The sequence below is a fragment of the Protopterus annectens genome, chromosome 6.part0 (assembly GCF_019279795.1).
Source record: "Protopterus annectens isolate FY-2018-M chromosome 6.part0, PAN1.0, whole genome shotgun sequence".
NCBI classification, from domain to species: Eukaryota; Metazoa; Chordata; order Ceratodontiformes; family Protopteridae; genus Protopterus; species Protopterus annectens.
The window spans coordinates 853,298,689-853,324,164 of NC_056737.1; the positions used below are offsets into that span (position 1 = coordinate 853,298,689).

The window sequence follows — 25,476 nt, forward strand, 5'->3', positions numbered from 1 at the left end:
CTCTGCAAGACGGCAGTGGGAAAACCAGCACTGGATTTAGTAAATAGGCATGTGGTAATGCTTGGTGAAGGTATGTACAGAGCTCCAGGTAACAGCTTCTAGGATGTCCCTGGTAGGGACTCCTCTGAGGAAGGCTGTAGAGGTAAGATGCAGCCCTGGTGGAATGTGGTCTTATCCCCTGTGGGGTAGTTTTTCCATGGTGCTTAAAGCAGAAAGTAATGCAATGGGCTATCCATTTAGAAATGGTTTGCTTTGAAATGGCCTTCCCCTCTGCCCCTGCAGCAAAGCCAACTAGCAGCTGTTCAAATTTTCTGAGAGGCTTGGTCCTGTCCAAATAAAATCTAAGTTGTCTGTGCACGTCCAAAGAGTGCAGTATTCGTTCACTTTTGTTTTGTGGGTTCGGGAAAAAAGAAGGCAAATGAATGGACTGATTTAGGGCTACACTAGACATCACCTTAGGCATAAAGGAAGGATTGTTCCTGAGGGAAACCCTGTCTGTATGGAAGATAATGAACTCTTCTTGCTGAAGTGATGGCTAGAAGGAAGGCTGTTTTCCAAGAAATTAATTTCAACTCTGCAGTTGCAGCTGGTTCAAATGGAAGGAGAGTGAGCTTTTCCAATACAAAGTTAAAGTCCCAGGCTGAAGTAGGGGCTCGTCTGGGGGTCTTAAATTTTTGGCCCCTCTGAGCAACTGCTTTAGCAGGGGGTGAGAGAAGAGGGTTGGTTCAGTATTATAATGTGCTGAAATGGCAGAGCCATGAATTTTAATTGAGAAGGATAGGTCGTTCTGTTAAGTACTGAAGAATATGAGGTAAGCTGGGCACTGTTGTGCCCATCCCCTGAGTTTGCTTCCAAGAACAGTATCTTTTCCACTTTTCAGCATAAGATTTTCTAGTGCTAGGCCTCCTTGCTTCCAGAATAACATCTAACACCTGCTTACTGACGAATGCAATTGGAAAGCTCAAGGGATTAGACAGGCTGCAAGGTTTAGGGTTTGAAGTTGAGGGTGCAGAATCTGGCCCACCTGCTGGGACAGCAGGGAAGGTGTCTGAGGTAAGTGCCATGGCTCTAGCAGTATCATACTGCACAAGAGGGGGTAACAATGCTGGAGTGGCCAATCTGGTGCAATCAGTATTGTCCTTGGTTTGTCCTGTTTGATCTTTAGCAGAACATTCAAGAAGAGAGGCAATGGTGGAAAGGCATAAACCAAGAGGCTTTCCCAAGTAAAGGACAGGGCATACACTTTCCAAGCTTGACTGTGGGAAGTCCTTGTGCAGAATTTGTCCAATTGGTAGTTCTGGGGGGAGGCAAACAGGTCTATTTCTGGAGTTGCCCATTTGTTTCTCAAGAGGTTGAATATTTTTGGTTCCAGTTTCCATTCGTGTGGGTCCATGAGATTTCTGCTTAGGTCGTCTGCCAGTGAATTTAGCTTGCCTGGCAGGAATTGAGCTTGTAGGTGCACTTGGTAGCTCAAGGCTGTGTTCCACAGAGCCATGGCTAGTTTGCAGAGAGGGTACGAGTGGGTTCCCCCCTATTTGTTTATGTACCACATTACTGTGGTGTTGTCAGTTTTTACCGATAACTGTCCTGGAAGGATGTGGTCCTTGAAGGCTGTCAGGGAATTCTGTACAGCTAACATTTCTTTTTGGTTGATATGCAGGTGCATCTGACTCGGGGTCAATTTGCCCAGAATGCACTGCCCTGCCAAGTGAGCCCCCCATGCATAGTCTGATGCATCTGTTTGGGTTTCGGCAGCAGGGGGTAGATGGAAAGGGAGCCCCTTGTTGAGGTGGCAGGCCTCTGCCCACCAAAGGAACTCTATCTTTATACAAGGAATGATAGGAATCATTGTTTCCAGGTCCTGAGAATGTTGGCACCATAGGCTTTTTAGATACCATTGTAGTTTTCTCATATGCAGTCTTGCATATGGAATTAGTAGAATGCAAGAGGCCATGAACCCCAGGGCTTGCAGAATTTTTCTTGCAGATAGCTGGGTCTTTGTGGACAGTAGTTTGAAGTAGGCTGTCAAATAAACTTGTTTCTCTGGCATGAGTAAAGTCATCTAGGAAGTTGTTGTTCAAGCTTGCTCCCAGGAATACAATCTGTTGGCAGGGTACTAAGTGAGATTTCTTTTTGTTTATGGTGTACCCCAGCGAGGTTAGAAGTTTCCTTACAAATGCCATATGTTTTAATAGCAAGTCCTGGCTTTCTGCCTGAATCAGACAATCGTCCAGGTATGGGTATATCTGAATATTTCTCTGCCTGCAAAATGCAATGGGTGGAGCTAGACACTTTGTGAATACCGTGGGCGCAGTAGATAAGCCAAAGGGAAGTGCAGAGAAAGTACAGTTGTATACCTACCATAAATGTAGATGTTCGAGTGTATTCACTGTTGCAGTCATTACACTTGGGTTATCCTGCTGGCAGGTGACCCGTAGTCGGCCAGAGTTCCAAAGTCTTGGTCCAGCATTGGTTGCTGTCGCCTCTTCCCTGACGTCAGTGCGCCAGGGGTATAAAAGTTGCAACCGACACCATTTTCTTCAGTTTTTTCTTGCCCCAGATGTCAGGTGCCCCCAGATAGGAAGGCTGGAAAGATAAAATTACGCCAAAAAACATGCATATATTACTATAAACATTTCCTTCATCTACAAGCAAATACACCACATAGGTAGTATAGAGATGAGAAGTACAGAAAAGTCCCAGCAATGAAAAAAGGGGGAAGGTGGGTGGGTAACCTGGACTGCAACAGTGAATACACTCGAACATCTACATTTATGGTAGGTACACAACTGTACTATGTTCACTGTGTTTCACTGTTGCAGTCATTACACTTGGGTAGAATCCCAAAGCTGAGGTTTGGTGGCTGGGTCTAAATTGGATTTGGAGAGGCTACCAAGCCCTGCAGAACTGCAGTGGCAAAGCCTGCTCTAGATTCAGAGTAGAGAGGTAAGTGGTAGTGCTTGGTGAAAGTGTGCACTGAGCTCCAGGGTGCAGCTTCCAAAATGTCTTTGGTTGGTACTCCTATGAGGAAAGCTGCTGAAGTGGCTGCTGCTCAGGTAGAATGGGGCCTAATGCCCTTAGGCACTGATTTGCCATGTTGTGCATAACAGAAGCGGATGCAGTGTCCTATCCATTTTGAGATTGTCTGCTTTGTAATAGGCTTTCCTTGTGATCCTGCAGCATATCCTACAAACTGTTGCTCAGTTTTTCTGAAAGCTTTTGTTTTGTCCAAGTAGAATCGTAGCTGTCTGTGTATATCCAAAGCGTGCAGAAGTCTCTCCCCTTTATTCTGGGGATTTGGGTAAATGAATGGTTTGGTTTAAGGCCACAATGGAGACCACTTTTGACATGAATGTTGGGTTTGTCCTAAGAGAAACCCTGTCCTGATGAAAAATGAGGAAAGGTTCCACAGCCATTAATGCCTGTAACTCTGAGACTCTTCTTGCTGAAGTTATTGCTAGGAGCAGAGCAGTTTTCCATGACAAGAATTTTAGATCAGCTGTGCTGGCTGGTTCAAAAGGAGGCAGTGTGAGTTTTTCTAAAACAAAATTGAGGTCCCAAGTAGGTGCGGGTGCTCTCCTTGGGGGGTCTTCTATTTTTTGCCCCTCTGAGGTACTGTCGTAGTACAGGATATGAAAAAATAGGAGGTTCCGTATTGTAATGAGTTGAAATGGCAGAGGCATGGATTTTAATAGATGAGAAAGATAAGCCTTTGTCCAGCATCTCAGTTAGGTATTGTAAAATCTGAGGTATATTAGGGACAAGTGGTTCGAGACCTTGTGCCTGGTTCCAAGCACAGAATCTCTTCCATTTTTCTGCATAAGATTTCCTAGTGCTGGTCCTCCTGGCTTCTAAAATGACATCCATAACAGCTTTAGAGAGAGATGCAGTCTGAGTGGCTACATTATCTGCCATGCTGCCAGGTTTAAGGTTCTGAGTTGACTGTGCAGAATCTGACTGTTTTGTTGTGTCAGAAGATGGAGAATATGAGGTAGAATCCAAGCTGGGCCTTGAGACAAACTCTTTAGGACTGGGTGCCAGTGCTGGCGTGGCCAGTCTGGGGCAATCAGGATCATTTTTGGCCTTTCTTGTCTGACTTTTAGTAGCACCTTGGTAAAAAGAGACATCGGAGGGAAGGCATAAACTGTCAGGCCTTTCCAGTTGAATGATGGAGCATCCACTTTCCATGCTTGAGAGTGATAAGCTCTTGTGCAAAATTTCTGTACTTGGTAATTGTGAGGGAAGGCAAAAATATCTATGTCTGGGCATCCCCATTTCCTCGTTATCATACTGAACACTTGTGGATTTAGCTTCCATTCATGAGGATCCATGACATTTCTGCTTAGTTCGTCTGCCAGTGTATTTTTTGTTCCTGGCAAGAATTGTGCCTGCAGATGTACTTGATAGGTCACAATGCTATATTCCACAAAGTCATGGCTTGTCTGCATAGGGGGTAAGAATGTGTGCCCCCTTGCATGTTTATGTACCACATAACTGTGATATTGTCTGTCTTTATTAATAGTTGTCCTGAATGTATTAGGTCCTTGAAAGCTGTCAGGGCAATCTGTACAGCTAGCATCTCTTTTTGATTGATGTGAAGATGCATTTGTTCCTTGGGCCACGTGCCCTGAATACATTTTCCTGTCATATGTGCCCCCCAGGCATAATCCGATGCATCTGTTGTTACTGTCTGCCTGGCTGTGGGTAAGGTGAAAAGCTGTCCCTTGTTGTGGTGACAGGCCTGGGACCACCATCAAAACTCCTGTTGTAGGCAGGGAATTAAAGTTATGATTGTCTCCAGGCTGTGACAATGCTGAATCCAAACACTTTTTAGATACCATTGTAGTTTCCTCATATGCAGTTTTGAATATGGAATTAGTAGAATGCAGGATGCCATGAAGCCCAGGGCCTGCAGAATTTTTCTTGCAGATAGCTGGGTTTTTGTTGACATCATTTGAAAGTAATGAGTCAATTGCCTTTGTCTGGTGTGAGATAAGCCATCTGGGCAGTTGTATTTAAGCTTGCACAGAGGAATATTATCTCTCGAGAGGGCACTAGTTTTGATTTCTTTTCATTTACTGTGTACCCTAGGCAAATTAGCAATCTGTTTACAAACTCCAGATGCTTTAGAAGAATGTCCTTGCTCTCTGCTTGAATAAGGCAGTCGTCCAAATAGGGATATATTTGAATTCCTTTTTGTCTGCAAAATGCAATTACTGGTGCCAGGCATTTTGTGAAGACCCTGGGCGCAGTAGATAAAAAACACAAAGATATACCACCAGCAAAAATGCAAATATACCAAAAAGGCTTTTAAGCATAGTAATGGAAAGTAGCGGTATAAAGACAGTGCAGAGAAGTGGTAATGCATTGAGCCTGCTATGAATCTGAGGTATCTTCTGCAAGATTGTCTGATTGGGACATGCAGGTATGCCTCCTTGAGGTCCAATGTAACTAGCCAAGCCTTCTTACCCAGCATGGGCAGAAGTTGCTGTAGTGTTAACATTTTGAAATTTTGGAACATCCAGGAAAGTATTTAGGATTGACAGGTCCAGTATTGGTCTCCAGGCTTTGTCCTTTCTGGGTACTAAGAAAAGTCTTGAGTAAAATGGGAATCTACCCAAATGTAATGACTGCAACACTGAAACAAGAAGAACAGTACAATTGTGTACACTTACCATAAATGTAGATGTTGAAGTGTATTCACTGTTGCAGTCCTGGTTACCCTCCCTCCAGCCCCCTAACTTCTTTTGGCTATACCGCTACTTTCCATTACTATGCTTAAAAGCCTTTTTGGTATATTTGCATTTTTTCTGGTGGTATATCTTTGTGTTTTTTATATTTAATTGCTTCCCATTGGGGGGGGCACCTGACATCTGGGGCAAGAAAACTGATGTAACGGTGTCAGCTGCATGTTTTTATACCCCTGATGACCTGAAGTCATGGAAGAAGGGGCAACAACCGACGCAGGACCCAAGACTTTGTTAATCAGGCCGACTGAGGGCTACCTGCAATCATATAACCCAAATGTAATGACTGCAACAGTGAATACACTCGAACATCTACATTTATGGTAAGTGTACACAACTGTACTTTCTCTCTCTTCTAAGTATCAGGGCTATTCAACCTGTCCCAGCAGAAGAAAGGGGACACGGTCTTTACTCAAGACTTTTCCTGGTACCCAGAGAAGACAGCTCCTGGCATCCTATCCTGCACCTCTCTATTCTAAACACCTTTTTGGTAATCCCAAAATTCAAAATGCTAACACTTCAACAGCTGCTACCTGTGCTGGACAAGGATGCTTGTTTGGCAACTGTAGACTTAAAGGTAGCTTACCTGCATATTCCAGTAAGGGAATCTTGCAGGAAATACCTACACTTCAGAGCAGGCTCCATGCATTATCAGATGTTCATCGTGTTTCACTGTTGCAGTCATTACACTTGGGTTATTCTGCTGGCAGGCGACCCGCAATCGGCCCGAGTTCCAATGTCTTGGTCCGGCGTCGGTTGCTGTCGCCTCTTCCCTGACGTCAGTGCGTCAGGGGTATAAAAGTTGCAACAGACGCCATTTTCTTCAGTCTTTCTTGCCGCGAGGTGCCCGAAGCAAAATCAGTTTGCAAGTGCCGGTCAGCCGACTCCTGAGATTTTCAAAATTGAGTTTCAGAACCGAAGTCTTCAATAAAGCTAAGTACCCCGTTGGGGAAACTTTTTCTTGCTCCCGACCGATGTCAGTAAAAGTTAATAATTGTATTTCTTGTGGGAAGCAAATACCTCATAAGGACTTTCACTCTTACTGTATTCCTTGCCTAGGCCCTGACCACGACGTTACTAGTTGTCGGTTTTGTGCTAGATTCAATAAACGCGCTATTAAACATCGGTTTGATTTTGCTTTACATTATTTTGACCGAAAGTTTAATTACATAATGCCGTCAGAACAACAGACGACCGGAATTTATAAAAAAACGCAAAGACAAAGAAAAGGACAGGCATCAGAGGTCCAAAACCGACGAAGCCTCTTCTAGGCCAGTCGCCGGTTCTCAGTGAGGCGCTTTCGCAGCCCCTGACACCCACTACCTCAGAGCCACAGGCCGTAACCGACAGCCACATGGAGACACCGAGGCCTGTGGAAACTCAAGGTATTGGGCCTACGGAAACTATACCCTCAGATGGGTCCGGAGCCGCTGAGCAGGCATCTGCTTCTGAGGGTGTTTTCAGACCTTCACAGCTTACAATTAAGCCCACTACAGCAGCAAAGGCAAAGTCAAAAACACCATTAAAGACAAGGAAACAAGTACAGCATTCTCCAGAACAATCATCCATGCCAAAGAAACAGATGCTTAAAATGGCTGAAGACCTAATTACTTTAATCAGGGGTTCCCATCCCCCTCCTGACAAAAGGCCTAGGCAAGACACTGACAATGATTCCTCTGACCAGGTTTCCATTTCCTCTGATTCCTCTTCTGATCAGGGATATTCTCTCCCTCCCTATGAGGACTCTGATGCAGAAGAGTCTATACCTTCAGCCTCTCCACCTGAGGATTATTCTTTTAGGAAAACCTTGCACACCATGAGGGGGCATTTCCATTGGGAGAGCCAGGATTATTCAGAATACAAGAAAAGGCTCAGAGACTTCCTTTTATTGCCTCAGCACAGGCCCCTGGCTATCCCCCCCTGTGCTTGATATTGTTGATGTTGTTTTTTCTGAATCCAGTCTATCTCCTGATTCTTTACCCCTGCACCAGTCAAGCCAAACAGGTACTACAGGGTCCCTGACTCTCATAAATTTCTTTACAAACCCTCCCCCTGCAGACCCAGAAACAATTTCTCAGGGTCCTAAAGGGGTTAAGGCTTCCACTGCTAAAAATCCTGTCCCCTCGGATAGAGATTCCAGAGCTCTGGACAGATGGGGGAAAAAGTTTACACTTCTGCTACTTTAGCTGTAAGAGCTTTAAACTGCCAGTTTCACATGCTTAGATATCAACAGTACCTCATGTCATTGTTAAAACAGAAAATGGTTTCAAATACAGAAAGTCCTGACAGTAAGGAAATGCAGGATTTATTGCATGCAGTTGAACAAGTGGGAAAGCATACTCTGCAATGTGGTTTTGATTCATTAGAGGCTTCTTGTAGAGCCACAGTTACAGGCTCTGTTATTCGAAGGCATGCTTGGTTGAAAGAACAAAGTTTACTTGACCATGTTAAAGTAAAATTATTGGATGCTCCATTACAGCATGATACTTTGTTTGGTGTTAAGGCAGAAGAGGTGTTAAAGAAAATGGAGGATAAAGCAAAGTCAATGCAGACAGTGAAAGATTTCTTACAGGTTCAACCACCTAGATTTAGCAGAAACTGGCCTTCAAAAAATTGGTCCTTTCCAGTGTCAGACAGGCGGCAAAAAGGCAGATACAGACGCCCAAGAGGCAGATCTCAGCCAAGCACTTACCTTTTGACAGCACCCCTAGGGGGAAAGCTAGCACTTTTCTCAAAAAATTGGCACATGATCACCCAGGACCAATGGGTGCTGAATATTGTTTCTCAGGGTTACAGGTTCCACTTCCACACGCTTCCAAAACCAAAAGGTATGCCAGACCTGCCACAAAACCAATGGGCAGAGGCACAAAAACAGATTGCTGCTCTTATGGACATGGGAGCTATTCAAAAAGTTCCTTTGGTTGGGAAGAGGAATTTAGATAGCATTAGGGCCTGCTATAAGGCCCTGCAAGACTGCAGTGGCAAAGCCAGCTCTGGATTTAGAGAAAATTGGCAAATGATAATGCTTGGTGAAAGTATGTACTGAACTCCAGGTTGCAGCTTCTAGGATGGCCCTGGTAGGGACACCTCTGATAAAGGCTGTAGACGTAGATGCAGCCCTGGTTATGTGAGGTCTGATCTGGTTATGTGAGGTCTGATCCCTTGGGGGAGAGGTTTTCCATAGTGCTTATAGCAGAAATTAATGCAATGGCTTATCCATTTAGAAATGGTTTGCTTTGAAATAGCCTTCCCCTCTGCCCCTTCAGCAAATGCCACTAGCAGTAGTTCAGATTTCCTTTGTGGTTTAGTCCTGTCCATGTAGAATCTAAGCTGCCTGTGCACATCTAATGAATGCAGTATCCATTCCCCTTTATTTTGTGGATTGGGAAAGAAGGTTGGCAAATGAATGGACTGATTAAGAGCCACACTGGATACCACCTTGGGCATGAAGGATGGATTGGTTCTGAGAGACACCCTGTCCCCATAAAAGATGATGAAAGGCTCCACTGCCATAAGGGCCTGTAATTCAGATACCCTTCTAGCTGAAGTGATTGTTAAAAGGAAAGCTGTTTTCCAAGAAAGAAATTTTAAGTCTGCAGTAGCAGCTGGCTCAAAAGGAGGTGGAGTGAGCTTCTCCAAAACAAAGTTAGGGTCCCAGGCTGGGGTTGGAGCTCTCCTGGGTGGTCTCAAAATTTTGGCCCCTCTGAGGAACTGCTTGAGCAGTTGATGAGAGAAGAGTGGCGGTTCTGTGTTATAATGAGCTGAAATGGCTGAGGCGTGGATTTTAATGGAGGAAAAAGACAGGCCCTTGGGAAGCATCTCAGTTAAGTATTGTAAAATCTGAGGTAAATTGGGTGCTGCTGTGCTCATCCCTTGAGACTGGTTCCAGGCACAGAATATTTTCCATTTTTCAGCATAAGATTTTCTAGCACTAGGCCTCCTTGCCTCTAAAATGATATCCATCACAGGTTTGCTGAGGGATGGTAAAGGAGAGATTAAGTAATTAGCCAGGCTGCAAGGTTCAGTGTTAAAAGCTGAGGGTGCAGAATCTGGTTCTCCTGCTGAGACAGCAGGGAAGGAGTCTGAGGCAGGTGCCATGGAGATAACCATGACACACTGCACAGGAGGGGCTACCAGTGTTGGCGCGGCCAGTCTGGAGCAATCAAAATCATCCTTGGTTTGTCCTGTTTGATTTTTAGTAGTACTTTGGAGAGCAGATGCAGAGTAGAGAAGCCAAAGACAGAGTTTTTTCCAGCTGAAGGACAGAGCATCCACTTTCCAGGCTTGTTTGTGGGGAGTCCTTGTGCAAAATTTGTCCAATTGGTAGTTCTGGGGAGAGGCAAACAGGTCTATATCTGGGCTCCTCCATTTGCTTGTCAACATGTTGAAAATCTTTGGTTCCAGTTTCCACTCGTGTGGGTCCATGAGGTTTCTGCTTAGTCTGTCTGCCAGTGTATTTCATTTTCCTGGCAGGAATTGAGCTTGTAGGTGCACTTGGTAGCTCAAGGCTTTGTTCTACAATGCCATGGCTAGTCTGCAGAGGGGGTAAGAATGTGTACCCCCCTGCTTGTTTATGTACCTCATAATAGTGGTGTTGTCCGTCTTTACCATTAGATGTCCTGGAAGAATGTGGTCCTTGACGGCTGTCAGAGCATTCTGTACAGCTAACATTTCTTATTAATTGATATGCAGGTGTATTTGACTTTGGTTCCATTTGCCCTGAATGCACTTCCCTGGCCAGGTGAGCCCCCATGCATAGTCTGATGCGTCTGTTGTTAGGGTTTGGGCGGCAGGGGGTGGTGTGAAAGGTAGTCCTTTGTTTTGGTGGCAGGCCTCTGCCCACCAAAGGAACTCTAGGCATAGGCAAGGTATGATTGGAATCATTGTTTCCAGGTCTTGAGAATGTTGACACCATAGGCTTTTTAGATACCACTGTAGGTTCCTCATATGAAGTCTTGCATATGGAATTAGAAAAATGCAGGAAGCCATGAACCCCAAGGCTTGCAGTACATGTCTTGCATATAGCAGGGTTTTTGTGGCCACTTGTTTGAAGTAGTTTGTCAAATGAATTTGTTTCTCTGGCATGAGGTAAGCCATCTTGGAAGTTGTATTCAAGTTTGCTCCCAGGAATATAATTTGCTGACAGGGTACCAGGTGTGATTTCTTTTCGTTTATGGTGTACCCCATACAAGTTAGAACCCTTTGTACAAAGGCCAGATGATTCAAAAATATTTGAATATTTCTTTGAATGCAAAATGCAACAACTGGAGCTAGGCACTTTGTGAATACCCTGGGCGCAGCAGATAAGCCAAAGGGCAGTGCAGAGAACTGATAGTGCGTGTAGCCTGCTTTGAAACGTAGGTATCTTCTGCAAGATTTCCTGATTGGGATGTGCAGGTAAGCTTCTTTTAAATCTAGTTTTGCCAACCAGGCATCTTTGCCTAGCATAGGAAGTAACTGGTGAAGAGTCAGCATCTTGAATTTTGGAAACTCCAAAAAGGTGTTTAGAGTAGACAGGTCCAGGATATGATGCCATGAATTGCCTTTTCTGGGTACCAGGAAAAATCTTATGTAGAAACCTTGTCCCTTTTCCTCTTCTGGTACCAGTTGAATAGCCCCCATGCTTAAGAGAGAAAATACGTGCTTTTGGGCCTCTGCCCACTGATTTGGAGGTAGGTCCGGCCACCCGCTTGGTGCTGGCAACGTGTGGAAGTGAAATCTGTATCCCTGGGACACTATATTTAAAACCCATTTGTCCTGGGTAATGAGTTCCCAATTCTTTGCTTGAAGAGCAATCTTTCCCTCAAAGGGGTAGTCAGTTGATAAATGCTTGGAAATTTTAAAAGGAAGTCACTGAGACAGTTTACCATAAGGGGGAGTCTTATTATTCCCAGATTTGAAAGTGGAGGCCCCCCACTGCTTAGTTCTGTGTCTCCCCATGGGACTGAAACCTGGGAATTTTGCTGTGTCTGGGTTTGGCTTGAGAAGACCTGGAAGGGGCTGGAAAGGACCAATTCTTAGAGGGCCAGAGCCTACTAAATCTAGGAGGCTGAACTTGTAAAAAAAATCTTTAACAGTTTGCATACATTTAGCTTTATCTTCCATCTTTTTAAGAACTTCCTCAGCCTTGTTGCCAAACAGGCAGTCCTGATTTAAAGGAGCATCCAACAATTTAGCTTTAACATGATCAGGCAAAGATTGCTTCTTGAACCAAGCATACCTTCTGAGCACAGACCCAAGAGGCCTCTAATGAATTGCAAAGTATGTTTTCCAACTTGTTCAGCAGAATGCATTAAATCCTGTAATTCTTTATTTTCCACATAGTCAGGAATCAACATCATTTTCTGTTCAAGTGCTCCAGTAACATGTTGCTGATACTTTAACATATGAAACTGGCAGTTTAAAGCCCTAATGGCCAAGGTTGCAGAACTGTAAACCTTCTTACCCCATCTATCTAGCGCCCTAGAGTCAGGAGGAGTAGGATTTTTAGCAGTAGAAGCCTTATTGCCTTGGGACCCTGTGAAATAGTCTATGGATCTGCAATAGGATTTTTAAAAAGGAACTTGTGGGACTCAGGGACCCTGTAGTATCTGTCAGGTTTTCTGGGAGCAGGAGGCAGGGAATCAGGGGCCAAACTAGATTCCGAAAAAGTATCATCAACAATGTCTAGTACAGGAGGAATAGCTAAAGACCTATGCTGAGGTAGGAGAAGGAAATCCCTAAGCCTCTTTTTTGAATCAGAAAAAGCCTGGCTTTCCCAGTGGAAATGCTCCCTTAGAGTATGTAAGGTTTCCCCAAAAGAAAACTCCTCAGGAGGGGAAGCAGAGGGAATGGAGTCCTCTGCATCAGAATCTTCATAAGTAGATAAGGGCAAATCCAGATCATCAGAAGAATCAGAAAAAAACAGAATCCTAATCAGAAGATTCATAATCAACTTCAGTCCTAGGCCTCTTAGAAGTGGGGGTGGGGGTGTTACCCCTGATTAGAGTTATTAGATCTTCGACCATTCTTATAATTTGTTTTTTAGGCATAGAGGCCTGAGAATGTGGCCTGGGCATCGTTTTTTTAGGCATGGATTGAGATTTAGGACTAAGTAAAGGAGAAGGCATCAGTTGAATATGCAAGTCCGTAGGCCTGAATACACCCTCAAAAGCCGGTGCCTGCACAGCGGCTCCAGATCCATCCAAGGTAGACATCCATGGGTTCCATAGCTGAAGCATCTCGCGGCATACCGGACTCCGAATGGGTCTCAGTAGAGGCCTGTGAATCAGAAGTAGCGGGTATCAGGGGCTGCGAAAACACCTCACTGAGTACCGGCGAACTGGCGACTGGCTTACAACAAGCATCGTCGGCAGTTTTAGACCTCGGCAGCCTGTCCCTGTCTTTATCTTTGCATTTTTTCGGAATCCTGGTGGTCGGATGGCTAACCAATGACATTTCTGGATAATTAAACCGAGAACCGAAATATTTACAGGCGAAAACATACCGATGACTGATAGTGTGCTGATTAAATACAGCACAAAACCGACAGCAAGGTACATCGTGGTCAGGGCCTAGGCAAGGAATACAGTACAAATGAAAATCTTTATGAAGTATTTGCTTTCCACAAGTAATGCAATTATTAACTTTTACTGACATCGGTAAAGAGCAAGAAAAAGTTTCCCCAATGGGGTACTTAGCTTTAGTTGAAGACTTCTGTTCTGAAACTTGAAAATGAAAATTTCAGGAGTCGGCCGACCGGCACTTGCGAACTGCTTCTGCTTCGGGCACCACACGGCAAGAAAGACTGATGTAATGGTGTCGGCTGCATGTTTTATACCCCTGACGACCTGACGTCATGGAAGAAGGGACAACAACCGACGCAGGACCAGGGCTACCTGCAAGCAGATAACCCAAATGTAATGACTGTAACAGTGAAACACGAAGAACATCCTGCTGTTGAGCCTCTGTCCACTGATTTGGGGGTAGGTCTGGCCAACCGTTTGGTGTTGGTAAGGTGTGGAAGTGGAATCTGTATCCTTGGAAAACTATATTTAAAACCTATTTGTCCTGGGTAATGAGTTCCCAGTTTTTGCATGCAGGGTGAGCTTTTCTCCGAAGGGAGCAGGCAGTTGTACAGGGCTTGGAAGGGTTAAGGTTAAGTCATTGTGACATTTTTCCATATGGGGGTGTCTTGCTACTTCCAGCTTTGGAAGTGGGAGTCCCCCACTGCTTAGGCCTGTGTGTAGCCAGAGACTGTAACCTAGGTGGTCTGCTGTTTCTAGGCTTGGACTGAGAAGCCTGGAAGAGACTGGAAAGGACCAATTCTTAGAAGGTCAATGCCTACTAAATTTGGGAGGCTGTACTTGCAGGAAATCTTTAACAGTTTGCATAGATTTAGCTTTTTCCTCCATCTTTTTAAGGACGACTTCTGCCTTGTTGCCAAACAGGCGGCCTTGGTTTAAGGGAGCATCCAGTAATTTAGCTTTAACATGATCTGGCAAGCTTTGCTCCTTAAGCCAAGCATGCCTTCTAAGTACAGACCCAGTGACAGCAGCCCTACAAGATGCTTCTAAAGAGTCAAAAACACATTGCAAAGTACGCTTACCAACTTGTTCAGCAGAATGCATTAAGTCCTGTAATTCTTTATGTTCAGCATAGTCAGGAATCAACATCATTTTCCGTTTAAGTAGTCCCATAACATGTTGCTGATACTTTAACATATGAAACTGGCAATTTAAGGCCCAAATGGCCAAAGTAGCAGAAGTGTATACCTTTTTACCCCATCTGTCTAAGGTCTTGGAATCTCTATTAGAGGGGGTAGGATTTTTGGCAGCAGTAGCCTTAATGCCCTTTGGTCCTTGGGAAATGGTCTCGGGATCCGCAGTAGGATTCTTGAAGAGGAACTTGTGAGAGTCAGGTACTCTCTAATACCTGTCAGGTTTTCTGGGAGCTGGAGGTAAAGTGTCTGGGGCCAGGCTAGATTCCAAGAAGGCATCATCTACAATGTCCAGAACAGGAGTGATAACTAAAGGCCTGTGTTGAGGGAGGAGTAAGAATTCCCTAAGCATCTCTTTGGAGTCAGAGTAATCCTGGCTTTCCCAGCTGAAATCCTCCCTAAGAGTGTGCAAGGTTTCACCAAAATAAAAAATTTTTGGAGGGGAAGCAGAGGGAATGGAATCCTCTGCATCAGAATCCTCATAGGTAGATAAAGGCAAATCCTGGTAATCAGAAGAAACAGAAATTTCAGAATCCTCATCAGAAGAATCAGAAGGAAAATCAGTTCTAGGTCTCTTAGAGGTGGAAGGCCGGCTTCCCCTAATTAAAGTAATAAGGTCTTCAGCCATTCTAAGCATTTGTTTTTTGTTTTTTTAGGCATATGGGCCTGACCATGCGGTTTGGACGTCGATTTTCTAGGCGTGGGTCGAGTTTTAGGCCTTGCTGAAGAAGATGGCGTCAGTTTAAAATGCGAATCTCTAGGCCTGAATACACCCTCAGAAGCCGGTGACTGCACAGTGGCTCTGTAACCATCCAAGGCAGAGAGATCCACAGGTTCCACAGTCGAAGCATCTCATGGCATACTGGACTCCGAATGGGTCTCAGTAGAGGCCTGCGAATCTAAAGGACCAAGTATCAGGGGTTGCGAAAGCTCACTGAGTACCGGCAAATTGGTGACTAGCTTAATGGAAGCATCGTCGGCAGTTTTGGACGTATGCGGTCTGTCTCTGTCTTTATCCTTATGTTTTTTCAGAATATCGGTAGTCGGATGGCTTACCGAAGCCATTTCTGGATAGTTAGAGTACCAAAATAATTTGCTGCGAAAATAGACAGACGACGAATAGTTCGGGGGTTGAATAAGGCACAAAACCAACAGCAAGGAATGCCGTGGTCTGGGCCTAAGCAAGGAATGCAGTACGAATGAAAATCTTTATGAGGTATTTGCTTTCCACAGGTAAGACAATTGTTAACTTTTGCTGACCTCGGTTAAGAGCAAGAAAAAGGATCCTCAACAGGGTACTTTCCTTTTTTTCAAAGACTTTGGTTCTGAAACTCGAAAAAGAAAATTTCAGGAGTCGGCCGACCGGCACTTGTGAACTGCTTTTGCTTCAGGCACTGCGTGGCAAGAAAGACTTATGTAATGGCATCGGCTGCATGTTTTGCACCCCTGACGACCTGACATCATGGAAGAAGAGACAGCATCCGACGCAGGAATCCAAGACTTTGATATGCAGGCCAGCTGAGGGCTACCTGCAGGCAGATAACCCAAATGTAATGACTGCAACAGTGAAACACGAAGAACATCAGCCTAATCTCAGTTTTGTCCTCTTAATTATTCATCTGAAGATGAAGTCATAATCCTCACTTAAATGCAAACACAACTCTTGTATTTTTAATACTAGTCATTCACCAACTATTTAAAGCCATTATATATACCAAATTTTCTTCACACAAATTTACATTACCTCTTTTCTGGATTTGTCTGCTTTACGGAGATCCTGCCTCATAGTGTCAAGCTTCTGCATAACTGTTTCAATTTCTTCTTCTTTGTCACGAAGCTGCCGTGACAACTTCTGTCTGCTGGAGCGCAAGTCAGCCATTTTTTCATTAAGTTCAGAAAATTCTTGCAAGACCAGCTTTCGTTGCTGGTGGGCATCCTTCAACTCTTTGGTGTGTGACTTCAGTCTATCCTGAGTTTCAATAAGTTGCTATTAGAAAAATAAAATAAAAAAATGACTGTAAAGATTAAGACTCCACAACCTCTGAAACATAAGCAAAAATAAAAAACACAAGCAATGTTAGTAAACAAGGAAATGGACTGCAGTACTGAATACCATAAAACACAAACATTAAGCCCTACACTGCATCACATCAACAAGGGGATATAAACAAAGGATGTGAGGGGGAAATAAGTCAAGCAGCAACCTTACAAAGATGTGTACAGATTCTGTGTTCACATCTGGTGCACTGTGCCATTTAAGTAAGCATGGTAACAAATACTAAAAGGTAATGTACAGCTGTGACCATAACATGCATTTTGGAAGCTACTTTTCAAAGTACAACAGTGCAACCACGTGTGGCGCTCTCCATAAAATACTGGCAGATAAGTATTTAGCATACACTCAGCCCTTTACGATGATATACATGGAATGGGTCCAACCAAGATGAGGCTCCTCCTTCTGTTGCTCTATAACAGGCAAAAATTAAATCCTATTACTTCCACCCATTGGATGAGCACCATAGGACCACCCTAGTATCAAATACACAAGGGTGCAAAGATGGCTCACTACCACAATCTATAATTCTTTCCACAATCAATAGGAACAACTTAAACTGCCTCTGTTGCTCACAGCAATAAAGCCTTGACTATGACCAAAATAATCCAAATTCAAGTAATGGCTCAGGCGCTGGAAAAGCCAAGGTAGGGGAGGAGGTGGAATTTAAGCCTCTTGCACTGGCTCGACCACCCTTCTTAGGAGGAAGGAATGGTGGTCCAGGCTGGCTGCTTTGTTCCTAATGCAAACAGAAGTTTGCATGACAACAAATGCAAGTAGACTGATGGATGTAGCTTGATGCCCCCAAGCTTGGGATAGTAGCCTTTGGGTGTACATGCATGGGAGGTGCAAAGGAGGCCCTCCCAATGATGCCAGCGACTACATCACATACCTACAGAGAAGTTAGAGCCTTAAAAAGCTACCCTCTCCCAAAGTCTGTGCTGCACATGGTGCAAGCTGTTAATGGGAACTGTGCAGTTCTGTGTCCATACCAGTAGGAATAGTCACTGTATTGACGCAGTCTAAGGGATAAACCAGACTCAATTGATTCAAGGGATGAGGGCTTCACAAACAGAGGCAAACATGGTGAAGGAATGAGCTGGGACAGGGGTACATCCTCATGGCACACATGAGTAGTTCAAGTCCAGCAAACAGCTTAATAGATGGTAGGCATGTGGTAAAAGCACACAATGGGAGAGGACTTGATACCCTATCAAAATGAAATAGGATGTCAATAAAAAGAGTTTAAAAAGGGTGCAATCACTGAGAGATTATCTCATTTAGCCATCAACTAAGGACACAGTTCTAATGTTTCAGAGCTAGATCTTTGCTTCAAGGAGAATGGAGGAAGGGGAAAAAATGGACCAAACTTCAGAAATGCCTTTCAATAACGTATATGCCCACGTATCACTATTATCAGACCTTTGCCTGAACACAGAATCTCATTCCATCAAAAATATAATGCACAAAAAAACAAAAACAAAATAAAAAAATTACTTGTATACCATCTAAGACTGACAAAAGTATAAACACACTCCAGTCTCCAGCATAGAAACACATGAAACCAAACAAAAATATAAAAACAAATTGAAACAGTGAAAAAAAATATACACCTCTAAAACGTACTCCACAATAAATTGCTTTATGGAATGAAAGTTATACTCCACATATAAAAAAAACAAACTTTTGAACACAATCCATATATACACAACTCTGATAACAATACTCTACAAAAAATCCCACGACATTTAGATTTTTAAACTCACATATGTTGAGCCTTAGAAATGCATGAAGACACACCAGACACTTCTGCTTTGAGCAATTACATAAAATAAAATTATCAAACAACAAAAATCAATACTGGCAGCATTCCGCTCCTCGACTTATACAGACTAGGTCCATAGCACACAAGAACGTAATATTACTGCACAGTTAAGGCTGACATAACAAAAATCATCGAAAACACAACTTGAAGAAACAAAATTTGGTTTGCCTACCACATGTGAATCTTAATTGAGGAAGAGATTGCCTTTGTCCAATAATTAACGTAAGATATTGAAGAGGTCGGCTCAAATTAGGCTCAGAAATCTTGGAAATTGTTTGCTGCAAATTGAGCTCTGCGTCGATGAATGGGGTGCTTGATACACTTTTTCCTCACTATCCCTTTTCTTTCTATTCCTTCCTCAGATTTATTCCAAAAAGGATGTTGAGACCCAAAAACAAAAAAAACAGAATAGAAAAGGCTGTTATATACAACAATATATACCATATGACATTGAGCAGACAGTGAACCCTCTGAGACAACAGGTGTGGAATCAAGGGTAAAGGCCATGGGCTGTGGGACCGAACTCCAGGGCAATGGTGCCAGTGTACCAGTACAATACATTTCTATTAATTCTATCCCTTGCGAGGCCAAAATCCACAAAGCATCCCAAAGCAGGAGTAGAGGATAAGATTGAAAAACATACACATGAAGGAATTTCCAACTGAAAAGAAAGAGCATCCACTGGCAAGCAGCTGTGAGAAAGAGATCTTTGTGGCAAACTTTGTTGTGGTGAACTCCAAGTGGAACTTAGCAAGCTATCTATGTCCTTAGTTCCCCCACAAATATGTCAAAGTTGAAATACTAGTGATCCAGTTTCACTAGAGTGAGGATCCATGATTTGTCTGTAATGATAATAAAGGATGCAATATATGAAACCTCCAACTAGAAATAGTTTGTTGATTTGGCTTGCTCCGCAGTCTCCCGCCAAATCACTGAAACAAACAACAAAAATGAAATGTTGCCCCCTTGTTTGTTAACATATACACAACAGTTGTAATATGTGCCACAATACACACCTTGTGTCTTTCCCCTCCTATTTTGCCATTAATGATAACTGGAGGCATAACATCTCTTTCATGTTGATATTAAGATGCCAGCCAGTCTGGCCAGGCCCTTAGATTGTATCCACTGCCCGCCATAGATGGCTCCCCAAGCAATGTCTAAAGAAAGGGCTCCCAACTTAGAATCTGGGCTTCGCCTCTGGCCGTCTCTGAGAGAAATGGCCGCCAAGGTGACATTCTGAGCCACCACAAAACAATTCCTTAGATACAAAACATTATTTGGTTGACAGTAACCGTCCTGGCAGTGCCCAAACCATACATTTTGAGATACCATACATTCTTCCATTCTTGCATGCAGCTTGGCAAGCACCAGAACTCTGAATAAACAATGATAGGTCTAACAATGGTGGGTCTAAGCTTTAGTGTATACTGGTTGCATAGTTGATGGAAGTAAAAGGAAAGATTCAATTATTTGTCCAAGAATAAAAAAGGTCAAAGAGCATGGGCTATTCAGGCTCTCACACCAGAAAGCACTCCCAGAAATAAAAATAAAAGACTGGACTTTTTTTCTGATTTACTTTAATACCCCTGGCATCTTCTTACTGCTGTGACATAAATCAAATGCTGTAGAAGGTCTTCTGCTTTCTTCATGGAATGAAAATGAAAAATCCTCAAAAAATCCTCGAAGGAGAAGAAGGAGGAGAATCAGGATCAGAGAAGAGAATAGAGGGATACTACTCACTGCAAGTCTTCAGAAGCTCCGAAAAACCTCAAAATCTAAAAAACTCTCTCTCAGGGTCCCACCCTCTCCTCTTAGGAGAGGGGCATAGAACCTCTAATCATATAGTAATCAAATCCTCTGCATTTTAAGCATATGTTTCTTCTGATGGATTATGCACCAATCAATTCATTTGGCAAAACATGTTTCAATAAAATTCAGGGCCCTTACTTTCAAATAACTTCTGAAATAGGTCCAACTAAGAGGCATCTTTCTAGACAAACAGGCAGGTAATGAGACAAAGAAATCCTTAGGAGAGGATGTACTGCAAGAAAATCCTACCATAGAAGTACCTATTTAAATAATTTAGCTGAAGTCTATAGTTCTTTAGATAAGGCATCATGGTCACATTCATTCAATATGCACTACAGACTACAGTTCTTTTAGAAGAATATACTTTCAATGAATTACAGAAAATGTGAATTTACTTCCAGGCAGCAAAAACATCATCATTTAACATCCTGACCCCGCAGACACAGGGCATCTACCACCAGCACTGGTGGCCGTGGAACGACTAGCGAGGTTGGCTTGAGCAGAAAATGGCCAGCTTGCCTATCTCAGGGGATGAGTGGGTTTTTGCAACACTGCTATTCTTTAGATGAGGCTGGGAAACAGCACTAGCAACAAACATGCATGTCTTTAGGGGAGGCAGACATTAACAAGTTATTTGTGGAAAAGTGCATGTGTTTGATTGCTCAATCACCCTTCAGGGGAAATAAAAGTTCATCCAAAAACATTCCCACTGTCAACAGTGAATAATGATGTGTCAGGATGCCTTTACCCATCACCCAAAGATGGCTACTGCCCTGACAACTTTGACCTCAGCCTCATGGTCCCACATTCATTTTACAAAAACCCTTCACCCTGAAAAGGCCAAACCAGGACAAGAATCTCCCAGTGAACATCAGGAGTGTGGAGTAACCTTCCAACGCTGCTCTGAGCTTCTAGAAAAAGGCCAACAGATGAACAGGCTAGATTACATAAACCTTAGAAGCCATGCTAGTAAAGAAATAACAGGAGTGGAGACTTAGAAAAAATAACTTGCCAGACATGACAAAGCAGGATGAATGCACGTTCCCTGAAGACTAAATTATGTTTTTCCACACTGTAAATCTCAGTTAAATAACTTAAAATACAACACACTTCATACTACATAATCTAATCAATTCACATATTTTCTGATAAGTGATGCCACCTCAGAAGAAGACAGAGTTATTTGATCCTGAATCCAGAAAGCTTATGTATGTTATAATAAACTTTCAGAAATGCCACAAATAAAAAAAATGGCAAACACAACCAAAGAAGCCCTTCTGTTACGGCAAAAGGACAGGATGAATATATTTGTATATGTCCTGCAGTGTTATCTGTTGTATTTTATTTTACCTTATTTATTTTATTTTCTTGTTCCAACACCTCTGCCCGTTGACCAGCTGTAACCTCTCAAATGACCATATTTTCACTTCATATTTTTGGTTTGTTCCTCTTAAAATATGTGGTGTATTGTCATGTCAATAAGGATCGAACTCACTAAATGACAAACATTTGAGTTTCAGACTTCATATCCTTCAGAAAATTCATACTAATGCAACAATTGTTACTCCAGCAACTTTCTAAGTTTATAACAGTAATAATTAAAACCTACCTACCACCCAACTATCCATGGTTTTGGGTCTTTGTGTCCCCATTATTTTTGGCATTGTCCATATTTCTTGCACTTGGAGGTTGTGTGGTATGTCAATACCCATCTTAACCAACTGGCGTATTCATTCCCTTTTCACTGAAGACAACAGCAAGCAGACTTGGGTTGTCATTTAGGCAATCAGGGGTTTTCGCTACAACCTAAACTCCTCATCCTTGGGTGGCAACATGTGCACTTGCTAATGGAGGCAGCTGCACAATGCCCCGTACACACCATCCCCAGAAGTTGATCCTCCTTGGATGGCAACTGCTGAAGCAGGTTAGAGGCAAGCTTAGCACGACTTAGCCCAGGGGCTCCATTCTTCTATGACATGCAGCCATGTCCAGCGTTGCCTATTTTAGAATAAAAAGCAACAGCTAAATCTTCAGGCACAGCACATTTACATTTAAAAAGAAAGACAGGAGAGACCTTGTGGTGCTTCACAAGGCTGGTCATTTCCTTAAGTGTCTGCTGAGTACACTGAACAAAGTTGTATCTTTAGCGTGTAAAATGTTATTTGCAACATAATTTTGGTTTTAGAGGTGTAGGAGTTTGCGGTATTTGGTAGAATGGCTTCAGAACTGGTAAAGAATGAAAAGGAAATGCTCTGCAAGGAAGAGATTTAACATGACAGGCCTTGATGATGTTGAATCTCAACCTACTGAGAAAAGTAAATTATAAGGTTATGGAAAGCAGACATAGAAGGTACACTGAAGTGATCAGATAACACCTGAGCATGGTGTTTTGTCTTTTGAACCATTATACTAAATAGCTTGAGTCATCCAGGGATTTTTTGAAGGGGCAGTATGATGCCATGATGCCTTTTTAACAAAGTGCAATGGGTGTACAGCATAAATCAATGGAATTAAGCAGTGCAGTTTTTTTTTTATACCAAACTGAAGGTGTTAAATTCAAATTCAAGTGCATTTTAACTAGGCACAATTGCAAATAAATACATACAATAAAGTATTAATTAGCTAAATTAAAACAATATATAAAATACATAAAATGTACAACTGAAGGCATTTATAGGTTCATAGGTTGGTACTAGGCTATCGGCCCTAGGGCCTATACAAGCCTAGCCATAACAATTCCCTGGCTATTTCTTCCCACACTATTTACTTCCCTGGACCCCTGTCTAGCAGGGCGACTGACGTGATCCCCGGGGTGAATTTCCTTTCTCCCATCCAATCATCAAGGTTTCTTTTGAAGAGGGTCAAAGTGGCGCTCAGCTTGACATGTATGGGCAGTCTATACCAGAGTCTGGGGAGTCTCTCGGTCAGGAACCTATCCCTCCAGCATATTTTGTTTATTGTGATGACAAAGTTTAGATCCCTGGAGCATGTGGCTCTGACGGACTGGGATTTCTTTAAGTGTAGCATGTCCAACAGCTGTGGGTTTGACATGCCTTGTATGTTAAGCAGAGATCGCCTCAGAGTAGACAATATGCGACAAGTATAGCTGGGATTTTTTAGACGGTCAGCATAGGGCATCTGCTTTAGTCCTGTGATTCTTTTAGTGAGGTATTTCTGCGGCCTTTCCAGGTGTTGCAGATGTCTTGAGAGGTACATACCAAATGGGGCGTTGTATTCTATAATGGGTCTAATGAGGGATGAGTACAGTGGGACAATGACCTCCTTTTTTCTGGATAAAAAGCCCTTAGTGATGAGGTGTGCCACATAGAAGGATTTCCTGACTGTTGTGGCGATGTGGTTATTGAAGGTGAGACCACTGTCCACCTGTGTCCTTAAGTCTCTTATCACATTTCAGTGTTTAGTGTACTGCCACCTATGTGGTAATTCATGGGTACATGTTTTTTCCCAAAGGGAATAGCTATACATTTCTTGGCATTGAGCTTGAGAGCCCATGGCTCTGACACCAAGCATCTGTTTCTGTAAGGCCCTTTTGTAGAGTATCCACATCATTTGGGGATTCAATAATGGCTCCCAGTTTGCAGTCATCTGCAAACTTTGTTAGCCACAGTCCCTTGGTGTTGGCCTGTACTTCAGGGAAGTACATGCCAAACAAGAGAGGTCCCAGGACTGAACCCTGATGTACTCCACTTGTCACTTGTCTGGAGCTGGATTTGGAGTCAGCTACTTTTACAGTGTGGGTTCTGTCAGTAAGCCAGTTGGCAACCCATCGAGTGACGTAGGGATTAATGCCCAGCTTAGTAAGTTTATCTATGATTCCAGAGTGTGGGATGGTGTCAAAGGCCTTGGCGAGGTCCACATAGGCTGTGAGGACTGCCTTACCCTCGTCCATGGCTCTGGAGACTGATTCGAAGAAGTTAATCAGGTTCAGGAGACGAGATCGGCCCTTCACAAACCCAAACTGGGTGGGGTCCAGTGTTTTAAGGTTGCCAATGTCTTTGTTTATAAGTTCCATGATAATACATTCCATGGCCTTGCAGATCAGGCTTGTCAAGACTGATGGGGTGGTAGTTCCTGGGATCCAAGGTGGATCCCCCCTTGTAGAGTGGGATAACTGTAGCTGTGCGCCACTCAGTGGGCATGAAGCCTGAGGTGAAGGTATAATTAAACATGGCATTTAGGTGAGGTGCCAGTTCATTTTGTAGTTCATGTAGTACACAGCCCGGGATGTCATCTGGTCCCATTGATGCTGTATTCTTAGCTTTGGAGAGTGCGGTTTTTACCTGTGTGGTCATTATTACCAGAATTTGGCAATCTTCCAGTATTGAGATGGGCCATTTAGGGGGTGGGGGGGGTGAAGCTGGCACTGAATCGATCTGCCAGGATAATTTCAATATCCTTGAGATCAGTATATTTAATGCCATTCTGTTGTAACTCAGAGCAGATCTGAGCATTGCCATTTAGATTCTTGACATAGTTATAGAATGCCTTGTGGTTGTCGTTGGAATCTTTGGCAATTTTATTTTCGTAACTAGCTTTGGAGGATTTTATGAGGGGTCTCAGCTTCTTGCTGAGGCTGGTAAGGGAGTTTTTTGCATTCTGGGTTTTCCCTCTTTTCTGCAACAGTTTCTTCCTTTTGTTGTAGTTTATGGCAGGGGACCACTAGATTGGCTTCCTTTTTTTGGAGGAGAGCATCTTGGTTCTATTTGGGATGGCACGATTCATGCATGAGTGGATGTACTTGTACAGTGCCTTAGTGTAGGACTCAGCAGTCGAACTTTCAGTTCCCGTCTGCATGGGTGTCATGAAGTTTGTAACTTCTGACTTGAGTAGCATGAAGTTGGTTTTGGAGAAGTTTTTTATGGAGGTTTCCTTACTGGGTGGTGGGATGTGGATGTTAAGGGTGATTAGCTTAATGTCTGACCTGACCAATGAGGGGGTGACCACAGGTGTGGAGCATCGATTTCCCATGTTGGTAATGACCAGGTCTAGGATATTGGAGCTCCTGGTGGGACTATGGATTAATTGATCCAGGGCATTGGAATTTATGAATTCCAAGAACCGTTGGGAAAAGGTGTTGGTACATGAGTAGTTTTCCCAGTTAATGGCAGGGTAGTTGAAATCACCCAGTATTAGGGTGTTTGGTTGTATATTAATATTTTCCAGTATGTTTAGAAAGGTGTAGTGAGAATCTTGGGGCATGGTGGAGGATCTGTAGCAAGCTACAATTTGGATTGCAGTCTTACCTAGTGTTAATTGCACCTGGAGAATTTCAGACGCATTGTGTTGGGCAACTAACCTGGTGGTGTGAACATCCTTGATT

At 43.3% G+C, this 25,476-nt stretch overlaps 1 protein-coding gene across 1 annotated transcript in view; it reads right to left on the reverse strand.

The window, feature by feature from the left end:
• Window positions 1-25,476, reverse strand: part of LOC122803905 (serine/threonine-protein kinase MRCK beta-like) — a gene marked incomplete in the record, with an annotated part of 2,302,169 nt that overhangs the window by 941,773 nt on the left and 1,334,920 nt on the right. The window contains 1 exon segment of the mRNA XM_044073588.1: window positions 16,190-16,432. Within this exon segment, the coding sequence (XP_043929523.1) occupies window positions 16,190-16,432 (243 nt within the window).